The 13223-nt window shown below is 44.0% G+C and overlaps 1 protein-coding gene across 1 annotated transcript in view; it reads left to right on the top strand.

Annotated features, from left to right (window-relative positions):
• Positions 1–13223, top strand: part of GNL2 (G protein nucleolar 2) — a 58021-nt gene that overhangs the window by 15691 nt on the left and 29107 nt on the right. The window contains exons 4-8 of the mRNA XM_085898617.1: positions 683–822; positions 2071–2255; positions 2426–2492; positions 11245–11403; positions 11564–11677. Of these exons, the coding sequence (XP_085754743.1) occupies positions 683–822; positions 2071–2255; positions 2426–2492; positions 11245–11403; positions 11564–11677 (665 nt within the window). The remainder of the gene's footprint in view (positions 1–682; positions 823–2070; positions 2256–2425; positions 2493–11244; positions 11404–11563; positions 11678–13223) is intronic.

A 13223-nucleotide genomic window follows, 5' to 3' on the forward strand; every position in this document is an offset into this window, starting at 1 on the left:
TTGACACATTAATTACCTCTGCCACCAACGGTGGGCGGAGGTTGTTTTCACCCCTGTCTGTCTGTCTGTCTGTCTATCTGTCTGTCTGTATGTCATCCTATCTGTGAACAGGATATCTCAAAAAGTTGTGGATGGATTCAGATGAAATTTGGTGGAAAGGTCGGGTGTGTGACAAGGACGAAATGATTAGATTTTGGTGAAATACCAGAATTTTAAACGTGATTCTTCACCATTGAGAAACAAGGCCAAAAATGATATATAGCACGATATCTCAAAATGTTGTGGACGGATTCCTACAAAACTAAGTGGATGAGTTGGATGGGTGATGACAACAAACCAATTTGATTTTGGTTAAGGTCTGGATCCAGATCCTGCCTATCAGTGGGATACAAAATGTAAACTGTTCAGCCTAGCAGAGATGTGCACTCTACAGAGTGACGTTCTAGTTATACTTGGGATGGTTTGTTGCTGTGGGGAATATATTGTATTGTGAATAAAATGCAGTCGTAGTACTGATTATGATAATTTATAATGCTTTGGAAACTAAAGGGAGTTGGACTGTGAGGTTGTGTAAATGAAGCCTAAGTTTATTTGGCTCCTTAAATTTAGGTTTGTGTTGGGTCAAAATGTTTGCTTATTTAGAATAGATGTTTCTGCATGTCCAACTGCATGTCCTCCCCAGGAAACACAAGAATTATCAAACAAACCTCACTTCAGAAGTTTCAGGAAGAAATGGGAAAGGTTATGAAAGATCCTTACAAGGTTGTCATGAGGCCAACCAAGCTTCCAGTTTCTTTGTTGAACGAGAAAAGTAAACCACATGTGAGTTCATTTTACCGAATGCTTGTGCTGTGTAACGCTGACTGTGTGTCACTGCCTGCCTGTCTGCCTGTCTGTTTCTGTCTGTTCACCTGCATAAGCTTTCCTGTCTCGGTCCTCCCGCCCGTGCCTGCCTGTCTCCGTTCACCCACCCGTGCCTGCCTGTCTCCGTCCTCCCGCCCGTGCCTGCCTGTCTCCGTTCACCCACCCGTGCCTGCCTGTCTCCGTCCTCCCGCCCGTGCCTGCCTGTCTCCGTTCACCCACCCGTGCCTGCCTGTCTCCGTCCTCCCGCCCGTGCCTGCCTGTTTCCGTACGTCCGTCTGTCCTCCAGCGCATGCTCATTCCCCTGCCAGTGTGTGCATGCACATATTTCTCTTTTTCTCTCTTTTTCTCTCTCTTTTTCTCTCTCTTTTTCTCTCTTTTTTTTTCTCTCTTTTTTTCTCTCTCTTTTTTCTCTCTCTTTTTCTTTTTTTTCTCTCTCTCTTTTTCTCTCTCTCTCTTTTTCTCTCTCTCTCTCTTTTTCTCTCTCTCTCTTTTTCTCTCTCTCTCTCTTTTCTCTCTCTCTCTCTTTTTCTCTCTCTCTCTCTTTTTCTCTCTCTCTCTCTCTCTCTTTCTCTCTCTCTCTCTCTCTTTTCTCTCTCTCTCTCTCTCTTTTTCTCTCTCTTTCTCTCTCTCTTTTCTCTCTCTCCCTCTCTTTTCTCTCTCTCTCTCTCTTTTCTCTCTCTCTCTCTCTCTCTCTCTCTCTTTTTCTCTCTCTCTCTCTTTTTCTCTCTCTCTCTCTCTCTCTCTCTCTTTTCTCTCTCTCTCTCTCTCTTTTTCTCTCTCTCTCTCTCTTTTCTCTCTCTCTCTCTCTCTCTCTCTCTCTCTCTCTCTCTCTCTCTCTCTCTCTCTCTCTTTTCTCTCTCTCTCTCTCTCTTTTTCTCTCTCTCTCTCTCTCTTTTTCTCTCTCTCTCTCTCTCTTTTTCTCTCTCTCTCTCTCTCTTTTTCTCTCTCTCTCTCTTTTTCTCTCTCTCTGCACCTTTGATGTGTATAAGTACTGTCTTTGTCCATATCCGTGTCGCTGTCTACTATCATGTACGATATTGTTTTTATTCATCTTATTCATATACACATCATTGGAAAATCTGTCTCTTGTCCTCCCCCTCTTTGAACTTTACCTTATTCCAGCCACCTGAAGATCTCATAGCTTTCACCTTGTCATCGTTTTTCATTCATCATCTAACTTACCACTTCTCATTCATCATCCCTCAGATGGCAAGGGTACACATCCTGGACACTGAGAGCTTTGGCACAACGTTTGGGCCGAAATCTCAGCGTAAGCGGCCCATGGTTTCTGCTACCAACTTGCAATCACTTCACGAGCATGCTCAGGCTTTGGCAGAAAACTATGATGATTCGCGAGATCGTGATCTCGTGGCTGAAGACACTGGAGTGCGGTTCGTTTCTTTCCTCATTATTCAGTCTTTGAACTGTCTTTGCTTATCGATCAAAAGTACTTTTTGCACATTTTTTGTCAACTTTTCTTGTTAGTTAGAAGCTGGTGTCCCTGTCTATCTTTATGGCCTGTGGGTCATCTTATGCCTCTGGGACAATATTTTTGTTCTAGCAATGAGGCCAGAGAAGAAATCTTCAAGAAAGGGCAGTCTCGGAGAATCTGGGGTGAACTACACAAGGTGGGTCAAACATATTGGCACAAGCTAAGTGGCCATCTCTTCACCATGCTTGTACAATGGTGCGATTTTTGACTTTTCCCGGTTGCGATGGAGTCCGTTTCATTTATTAGGTACTTGTGCCTTGGAGGTTGCCAGTTTGGATGGTTCCCGGTTTGTTTATACAGCATGTCCACAAACTCCTTGTGCAACTTTGAATTATTAAAACTTTAAAATTTTTGAAACTGAAACTTGAAAAAATTTAAACATGTCAGAAGCTAACTATAAACAGCATATTGTTGCGTTTGTGGGGGTAGATGGAGGAATCTCATAGTGAAGATGGTTTTGTACAGTATAGGTGAGGTGAGCATGTTATTGTAAAATGGACCGTGAACAGACGGGTAGGAGACATCTCAATGTAATTGAAGTCGGAAAATTGTGAGCTTAACATTGTTTACGTGTCGCTACGGTGGGGAGGGGGGTTGTCACTGTGTTCAATAGGTTGGGTCTAAGGCTAGTTTCTCCGAGTATATGATTGCCCCTGTGACCTTTTCCTTCGTTTTTACATTTACAAGGCCGGCCATAAAGAACCATGTTTTTACAACAACAAGAACAACTGCGGACAGAACCCACACATTCCCGAGCAGACTAAACCCTGCCTCCCAGGAATCTTAACCGGCCAGCCAGGCCTCTGAGGTTCATGATTGGTCAGGGTGACGCCAGGCAGAAAGTTCAAGTGAGAAACGGCGGTTGGAACAAAAGAGTCTGTCTCTTGGCTTTATATGTTTGTTTTTTTGATCAAGGAGGAAGGTTGGTGATCTTTGTTTTGTGCCTTTGAGGAAAAGGCTGGCCTTTTTTGGTGCACTTTCAAACAAGAGGAGGAGGATGCTAGCCATTGTCTGTTTGGCTGGGTCATGGAGTTTGTGCGCTTTGGAGGAGGGGGGGGGAGGGAAGAAGAAGAAGAGCACATTTCTTGGCTGTTTCTTCAAAGTCTCTTGTAAGATTGAGGAGGAAGGTGGTGCCATTTAGCGTGTGGACCTGGTACTGAGAGCGAGCGGTGTTGACAATTTTGATTGTGAGGAGGTGTGGCGGTGGTTTGTGGGGCTCTGCATGTACGTGGCACCATGGAGAGCGACTCGGCACCATCTTGTGCGCTTCCCGCATGTTTACCTCGAGGTTTGACAACCACCAGGCTCCGAAAGGCCGTTTCTGGACGCAAAGCTGAGTTCTGGAATAAAGCGGGGATTTTCTTTTATTTTAATCTTTCCCCTTGTCTGCTTTTGTGACTGAGTGGAGACGTCTCACATTAGGATTCAGTTCTACCCCACCTTTCGTTTTCACCTCGTTGATTTATTTCCGTTAAACCATTGTTGTTGAATTTCCTTGTGTTCGTTTATTCATTGTGGGTTTGAGAATAAACCCGTGTGCTTCCGTTCAGGTGAGCGTCTTCGTTGCTTTCCATCCTTCGCCCGTCATAACCACCAAGAATTTCAGCTGTTCGCCTCGGAGTTAAGACCGTCTTCGGCTGGTGTTCATTGGCTGCGGACGCGACAATATGAAAGCATAATTACTTCTGTTACCGAAGATGGATGGAAGTTATTTTTTTCTCCACTGTCTATAAGCAGAATATCTCAAAGTTACGGATGTATTCGGACAATTTCTTGGACAGGTTGGGTGTGTGACGAGGACAAATTGATTCCATTTTGGTGAAGATCTGTATCGGGTACGGGAGTTTTATTATTATTATTATTATTATTATTATTATTATTATTATTATTATTATTTTAATGATTCTTCACCATTGAGAGATCAGACTAAAGACGTTTTATAGCATGATATATTGATATTTCAAAACGGTGGGGATGGATTATGACAACTTGGTACATGAGTTATGTAGGTGACAAGAACAAGCAGATTAGATTTTGGTTCAGGTCCGGATGAAGAACCAGCCATTTCTTTGGGAAATAAAACGTAAACTGTTTAGCCTGGCAGAGGGATGCGCTCTACCGAGTGCCATTCCAGTTCATAAAGTTTTTGCTCGATACAGCACAATTTTCTCTGCTTCAATTATGTTTCATTGTTGTTTCTGATCCCCAACTGATAGAAGATGGTGACGTTAGAGGAAAAAGTAAACTGTGTGAAGAAGATTCACCACTTATTACAAGAAAGATGCACCACACAGGAACTCCATTCACAATTGAATGAAGAAGTTTAAAGGAATGCTTTTCAGTGAATTACAAGCCACGATCTGTCCAGGAATCCACGTAGATCATTGCGACGTGCATCATTTGAATTGATCATGCCGCGTACAACAGTGCACAAAATCCTCAAAGTAGGGTTGCATGAATATGTGCTACAAGACGCAGGTGGTTAAAATAATACATGAAGAGGAAGGCGATTCAAGATTAGATTTTTGTCAACTCTTCAAATTAAAAGTCCTCAATTCCCCTTGGTTTCTTGAGGAGATGACATTTTCTGATGAGGCAACATTCCACATTTCTGGCAAAGTCAGCGGTCACAGCCGTCACATTTGTGGGACGGAGAAATCTACGGGAATTTGGCATCATGCAAAAGACTCCCCAAAAATTAGTCTGGTGCGCTCTCAGAAAGTCACGCATTATTGGTCCGTCCTTTTTTGAAGGAGTAACGGTGAATGGTGAATATTATCTGCCCATGTGACAGAATTTCTTCAACCCTGAACTGTGTTGATTGAATCTTTTATAGAGCACCTTCTTCCAGCAAGACAGTGCTCCTTGCCACTTTGCTTGTGGTGTGCCAGAGTTTTTGGATGTTGTTTTCCCAGGGAAGTGGATCGATAGATTACGGACCACTTGCTTGGCCACCTAATTCCCCTGACCTGGCCCCATTGGATTTCCATGACATCACTCAGCAGCAATGGGAGAATGTTTTTGAAGAATTATGAAATTGGATTGAAAAATATGTATCATGGCAGTTATGTTGAAACACAAAGAAAATTGAACTGTATTGTGCAAAAGGTTTATGAATTATGCTTTCATTCACCTTTTTACTTCTGCCACCGAAGGCGAAGGAGGTGATGTTTTCACCCCTCTCTGTCTGTTTGTTTCTTGAAAAATCGAAGAAAATGCAGAGCCCCACAAACCACTGCCACACCTCCTCACAATCAAAATCGAAGATTTTTCAAGCATGTTGGTCAGGCGATTTTGTTCTTCTGTCTTTCTTTGTTTGTTACTAGATTTTGTAAGTATATTGATGGCTTCCGTCTTCTGTTTGTGTGTTTGTTTGTGTGTTTGTTTGTAGGCACGATAACTCGAGAACGGAAGAAGCTACCAATGTCAAATTACACCACATGATTCAGGAGGGTGATGGCTAGCGCTGATTAGATTTTGGTCAAAATCGGTCAAAGGTCAAGGTCACAGTGAGGTCAAACATAATTCCGTAAATTCATGTGGAGAAATGGAGTATTTTTGCTTCGGTCGACGTTACGAGTTCGTTTTAACTTCGATTTTAATTTTGTCTTCGGTTTTTGCGATCACTTAGGACGCTTAACACTCGGTTGTCGAAATTTTGGTAAAAATCGGATGTTTTGGAGACGTTTTAAGATTGTATAAAAAATATTTCACTCGCCGCGTCACAGCTCGTCACGTGGTGCAGCGCGCTCGAGCAGACGCGTCGTTGAGTCACGTAAAGGTTTTGCGACGGTGTTTTCAATAAAGATGGTGTTTAAAAGTCATTTTTTTTTATCCCAATAAAGGTTATCGTCACATGCCTGACTCGCTAAGCCGTCAGATTATGTAAAGATTGTTGGTGGATGGCCGAATATTACGGTTTTGTGACTTTGATAAAATAATATTAAATAATTGCATGGAGAAATGGAGATTTTTGCTTTGGTCGACATTACGAGTTCGTTTTAACTCGGATCGCAATTCTGTTTTCACTTTTGGTAACGGTTAAGTATGCTTAACACTCGTTTGTCGAAATTCTGGTAAAAATCGGATGTTTTATGAGATTTATGTCAGGTGTCGTATGTGAGGCTGAACTGAAGATTATGCTAATGAGGGGGATTGTAACACACGGCATTACGCGCTCGTTTTAAAGTCAATTTCAATCCTGTCTTTGCTTTTGGTAACGGTTAAGTATGCTTAATACTCGGTTGTCGAAATTCTGGTAAAAATCGGATGTTTTATGAGATTTATGTCGGGTGTCGTATCTGAGGCTTCACTGAAGATTATGCTAATGAGGGGGATTGTAACACACGGCATTACGCGCTCGTTTTTAAGTCAATTTCAATCCTGTCTTCACTTTTGGTAACGGTTAAGTATGCTTAATACTCTGTTGTCGAAATTCTGGTAAAAATCGGATATTTTATGAGATTTATGTTGGGTGTTGTATCTGAGGCTGAACTGAAGATTATGCGAATGAGGGGGATTGTAACACACGGCATTACGCGCTCGTTTTAAAGTCAATTTCAATCCTGTCTTCAATTTTGGTAACGGTTAAGTATGCTTAACACTCGGTTGTCGAAATTCTGGTAAAAATCAGATGTTTTACGAGAGGTTTGGTACAGAATCATCGTAGAAACTTCTGGTTTGCGTCGCTACCTTCTCTAGAGACAGCTTTTATTAGACAAGGTCAGAGGTCAAGTTGACGATTTCTTAAGTTCCAGTCTATGACTACTTGTTTGTTTGTAAATCGCCTACAGGTCACAATTCTAAACTGATCATCACGAAACTTTACCAAGTTGTAGAGGTAGTCTGAACTGAGAAGCCTATTGATTTTGAGGTCATCGGTCAAACAAAGGTCATTTTGAGGTCAAATTTCTAAAATTGTCATTTTACATCCGATTGACTTGAAATTTGAACAGGATTTGCATATTGTGTCACTGAATTGGGAAGGAGACTATTTTGGGATCAAAAGGTCAAAGGGCAACTCGAGGTCAAAGTTCAAAAATCAATTTTTATCTGAAAAATTGTCAATTTTCATCCAGTTGAACTGAGCTTTGATTAAGATTGTTAATTTTAATCTTCATGAAATGGACAATTTGATGTATCCATGGACACCTTTGGAGAGGGGGTGAATTTTGCAAGTATCATGCTCTGCACGACGTCTTTTTCTTGTTACTTGGAAAAAGGTCAACAGGTCAACTCAAAATAGGCCAAATTTTAAAATTGTTTGGGGGACGTTTGATCGCCAAGGGGACGTTGGATCAAACAGCACGTCCCCTTTGTGATTCGAAGAAAGAATGTGAGGGTTAGAACACAACCAGTGCGAGCATGTAGAAATATCCAGCAACTACCGGACACTGTATCTGCTTCATCTGCCATTGCACAGCAACTGGTTGCCAACCCTATCTATGCAGACCAGTACAATGCAGATATGTTCAGGATATTGAGCCGAGGTCGGAGCTCGTTTCATTTACGTATGTTGGAAGCAACCTTCATCCTTACCACCGATTCAATATTATGTCGTCAAAAGGAATTTGTACGATCTCTTTGTCTCTTTCAGCATGGAAAGATCAAGGGAAGTACGGTAACAAATGGTGAATGGACCTTAGGGGAAACCCATCCCCCCTCTCTCCAGGATGCGGGTGCAGACGTCTATCATCGACGAACTCTGCTCCAGCCAATGGTAGCTCGAGGTGAAAATGATGAGCCAACCAATTGGCGTTCGGATTAACCGTGACGTCATTACGGTTGAACCAATCAGTGTCTACCTTATTGAGACTTGTGGATAAAGCACGCACCTTCACTTCCTGCGATTTTTACCCTGAAAAGTCAACACGAAAAGCTTCGGTTACTATTATGTCATGTTTGTTTGTAGTCATATTGAAGTTCTGTAGTACCAAACATCTGTTTATTGATTATCTTGTTACAATAACACCTGTCAAGGGGTGGGATATATTGTTGTGGTGTCGGCGGCAAGCATGACCACTAAATGGAGCAGTAGAGTCGGCTCCACCGAACACCCAGAATTTATAGGTCATCACCCCGGATAACTCCGGCGCCGACGGGTCCCTTATCGGACCGAAGATCGCCAATAGGTCGACCGCGTGGGATAGGGTCGATTGCCAATTTCAATTTACCTAAATACCCACGTCGTCCAAACTACCGGGGAAATTCACCCTCGGCGGAGCTCGAGCGGAACGAGCCATTAGCGTCCTTGAATCGTGCGTAATCCGAGCGGATGGTTACCGAGGTCCGTCGGTCCAAATGCACAATTTGCCGCTTCCCAATTTCCCAACACACACCATGCTAAACCAATGAAAGAAACACAGAAACGAGCTGAAACGTTTAACAGGGGATTTATTTATAATGGGGGGAAGGGAACACACAAAGAGCAGAGTTATCCGACTATATGAAATGCAGTCAATGTACAAGCAAAAGCACTTAACAATTTTACTTGACAAGACAGGCCCGCACACAGACACGCACACCCAAAAGAAATGGACCTCAATGGTCTTCAATCAGTAGAGCCGGGCCGGGGTACCTGTCCCGCCTCGTGCGGTCACGGTGGGTCTCGAACCCACGACCTTGGCATTGCCAGCACCAAGACTGCAGACCGCTATCGCCACGATCTCCGTCTCTCCACAACGCACTCTTGTCGACAACCACTCACTGGCTTTGGATGCCAGGTTGGAAGTTCCTCACACACTATTACTGGCTGCTTGGCAAATGCCACGATCTCCGTCTGGCGAACGCTCCTGCCATGAGCACACAGTCTCTCTCCGCTGGTCCAGACAACCACACTTTCTCCTCAGGAGGGAGGGCTTCTTCTCCTGGCCACTCGCCTCCTCATTGGTTGGACCGATCACGCGATTCCCTTGCCGTCCTCCATTGGACAGGCCAACGGTAGGCGGGGCAACTGCGACACTTCTGAGTGGAGTCCCGATCAGAGGCGTTTGTAGCTCCGCCCACCTCCTCACCTCTGGCTACGTGCGTAATGGCGATGGTGTTGAGTCGGAAACGGGGCGGGTGAGACGCCCGCTCCTTGCCGATTGGCCAAAGAGGGACGCCATGCCTATGTTAGACTCTGCCCACACGCGCGCTTGCTGGCGAGCGCGCGAATAATGCCGCGAGCGTTATGGCGTCAGGATGGAGCGAAGGTGTTGTTGTAGTTGTAAGTAAAGGATGGAAAAAAATCCACAGCGCACGTACATTAATTCCCATTAGACAAGGGACGGAACCCTAACTAGAAACGCGTACTTACCGATATAACTGATCTATAGGACCTGGCTGTTGTGTGTTCATGGCTTCCAGATTCGCAACAATATTAGGCAGCAAGTGAACAGTCAGTTCTTGAAGTTGATGTGTTGCTTGCAGGAGAAATGGGCAGGAGTAAAGACCTGAGCGACTTTGACAAAGGCCAAATTGTTATGGCCAGTCGACTGGGTCAGAGCATCTCGGAAATGGCAAGGCTTGTGGGGTGCTCCTGGTCAGCAGTGGTGAGTACCTACCGACAGTGGTCCGAGGAGGGACAAAGTACAAACCGGCGACAGGGTGTTGGGCGCCCAAGGCTCATCGATGCGCGAGGGCAACGAAGCTATCCCGTCTGGTCTGAACCGACAGGTCTATTGTGGCACAAGTCACAGAAAATTTTAATGGTGGTCACGGGAGGAATGTGTCACAATCCACAGTGCATCACACCCTGCTACGTATGGGGCTGCGTTGCCGCAGACCGGTTAGAATGCCCATGATGACCCCTGTCCACCGTTGAAAGCGCCTACAATGGGCACACGAACGTCGGAACTGGACCTTGGAGCAGTGGAAGAAGGTCGCCTGGTCCGATGAGTCCCGTTTTATTTTAGATCACGTGGATGGCCATGTACGTGTGCGCAGTTTACCTGAGGAAGTGATGGCACCAGGATGCACTGTGGGAAGACGACAAGCCAGTGGAGGGAGTGTGATGCTCTGGGAAACCCTGAGTCTGGCCATTCATGTGGACGTCAATTTGACACGTGTCACCTACCTAAACATCGTTGCAGACCAGGTTCACCCCTTCATGGCAATGGTATTCCCTGATGGCAGTGGCCTCTTTCACAAGGATAATGCGCCCTGCCACACTGCACACATTGTTCGGGAATGGTTTGAGGAACATGATGAAGTGTTCACGGTGTTACCCTGGCCTCAAAATTCTTCAGATCTCAATCCGATTGAGGATCTGTGGGAAATGCTGGACCGACAAGTCCGATCCACGGCGGCTCCACCTCGCAACTTACAGGACTTGAAGGATCTGCTGCTAATGTTTTGTTGCCAGATACCATAGAACACCTTCAGGGGTCTTGCTGAGTCCATGCCTCGGTGGGTCGGCGCTGTTTTGGCAGCACACGGAGGACCAACAGCATATTCGGCAGGTGGTCCTAATGTTTTGGCTCATCAGTGTACGAGTGCCTAGAGTTTGCCATTTCGGATGAGGCCTGGTTTAATGATTAATATGAGTGCTTTGGAGAGGGCCCAGTTTATTTATTTTTCTATGAGTGGTTTTGTAGGGGGCCAGTTTATTTAATGTATACGAGTGTCTTGGAGGTTGCCAGTTAGGATGTAATCCGTTTCAGATGGGGTGTTTTTTTTTGTGGAAGTGCATTTGAGGTTACTTGAGCAGGAAATTATTGGTCGTTAAAAAAAAAAAAAGAAAAAATCAGAAAGTGAAAATCCTCAAAACTGGGTCTGTACCAAATCTCGGGTCAATGGGGTTCCAACACACATGTTTCATTATGTCTAAGTAACAATGGTTTTGCTCTTCCATTTGTGAATCACGTTTCCTGCTACTGCTAGCTCTGCTTTGTGACCATTATTCTCAGGTTATTGATTCCTCTGACATTGTGCTCCAAGTACTCGATGCACGAGATCCTCAGGGGACGCGCTCTCCATATATCGAGAACTTTCTGCGCAGTGAGAAACCCTGGAAGCACCTCATCTTTGTTATCAACAAGTGCGACCTTGTCCCCACTTGGGTCACGGTACGTGCGCTTGATCTTTAATGCCAATGCCCTTCTCTCTTCACCCTTTAAACCTATCCACCTTCAAGGGGCCATTTTGGCTCTTTTCGTTATTCGACTTGCATTTCAATCAAGTTTTTTTATTTTATTTTATTTTATTTTATTTTATTTTTTGTTCCAGAAACGTTGGGTCGCCATCTTGTCGGCAGAGCATCCGAGCCTAGCTTTCCACGCCAGCATCACGCATCCCTTTGGCAAGGGTGCTTTAATACAGCTTCTGCGGCAGTTTGGAAAGGTGAGGAAAGGCCAAGCATGCAAATTCAACCTCACCTCCCCCTATACTACCATCCCCCCAAAGACGTCCTCTACGGCTGCAGATTTTGTTTGTCACCTGATCACATGGCTGAATGGTCATGGCACACCCTTTTACAATAATCTCCTAAAGTGCCTCATGGGATCTAACGAGATCTTTGTCAGGTTATTATCCTATCTCCAGCGAAATGCGAGGGAGTTTTTAATGAAGGGAAATCAAAATTGGGTGAATCAAAAACCAACTTCTCGACTTCAGGTTTTGTTTAAGGAGCTCACGCAATTAACTCCAGCGAGAGAGCCATCTGACCGTAATTTTAGTCTGCACCGCATGACTGCACAACCCCATTCATTCTTTCGGCAGATGATTCACGGTCACAATTGTCGCTAAATTTCACATGAACAGGCATATGGTCGCTTGCCCAGCTCTCCTTTCGAGTGCCGGTTTTGTTGGCAGCCAAACGTACCACATGGTTGCCAGAAGTCAAAGCACCGCTGAAATAAAACTCCGATCAGAATGTGTGATGCAACTTTATTTATTTATTTATTTAAATATCTCATCTCCACTTTATTTTTTGATTTTATTTTTTTTCTCAGACAAGACGTCTTGTTGTAGGCCTAGTCAAATCTGCTATCCCTCACAAGCTGTGCTTCTCTCTTGATGCGACAAAGGTTACCGTGGAACATTTGTGTTTCATCCACATTGTGATTGTACTTAACCACCCGAGATTCGCAGCGCATGCTGTTTACTGGAAGGCAACAGTGTTGGATAATGAAGGCACACCTTGACCCATGCATCTTTGTCTCCAAAGCAGGCAGGAGTGATTAAAAATTTCCCCTTGACTCTCCCACCACTACTTTCACTTGGGTGTTCACGGTCAATCGGTACTTGCGGGTAATTTATTTACATTGAATTACGATACAGTAAGGGAAATTTAAGAGTGTGAAAAAGTTTGCAGCGCGTGTGGAACGTCAAAGCGACTTGCTTGATTCTGTCATGTACTCGAAGGGAAGTGTTCACCAAATAGGAAAGTGTGACTGTCACGTACTCGAACGCTTCATACAGGCTTGGTGTAATGAATTTTGTTAACAATACTCAATTGCATTGAAATATGAAGAAGACAGATTGAAAGTTTTACCCTTCATTACCTCTGCCACCAAAGGTGGACGGAAGTTATGTTTTCACTCTTGTTTGTTTGTTTGTCTGTCTGTCTGATACTTGCAAAATTGAAGACTTGCAAGTATATTGGTTGGTCTGGTCTGTTACTTTGACACTGTCTGTCTCTGTCTGTATGTCAATCGCCTACAGGTCACATTTTTACTCTGATATTCATGAAACTTAACCATCCTGTAGAGGTAGTCACAAGCGAGAAGCATATTGTTTTTGAGGTCGAAAGGTAAAAATGTCATCATCAATTTTCATCCGGTTCACTTGATATATATATATATATATATATATATATATATATATATATATATATATATATATATATTGTTACAGACCAGTATATTCATTTAATTGTACTTTGATG

This window comes from Eptatretus burgeri, chromosome 1 (assembly GCF_056783735.1).
Source record: "Eptatretus burgeri isolate ZD-2024b chromosome 1, Ebu_testis_v1, whole genome shotgun sequence".
NCBI classification, from domain to species: Eukaryota; Metazoa; Chordata; class Myxini; order Myxiniformes; family Myxinidae; genus Eptatretus; species Eptatretus burgeri.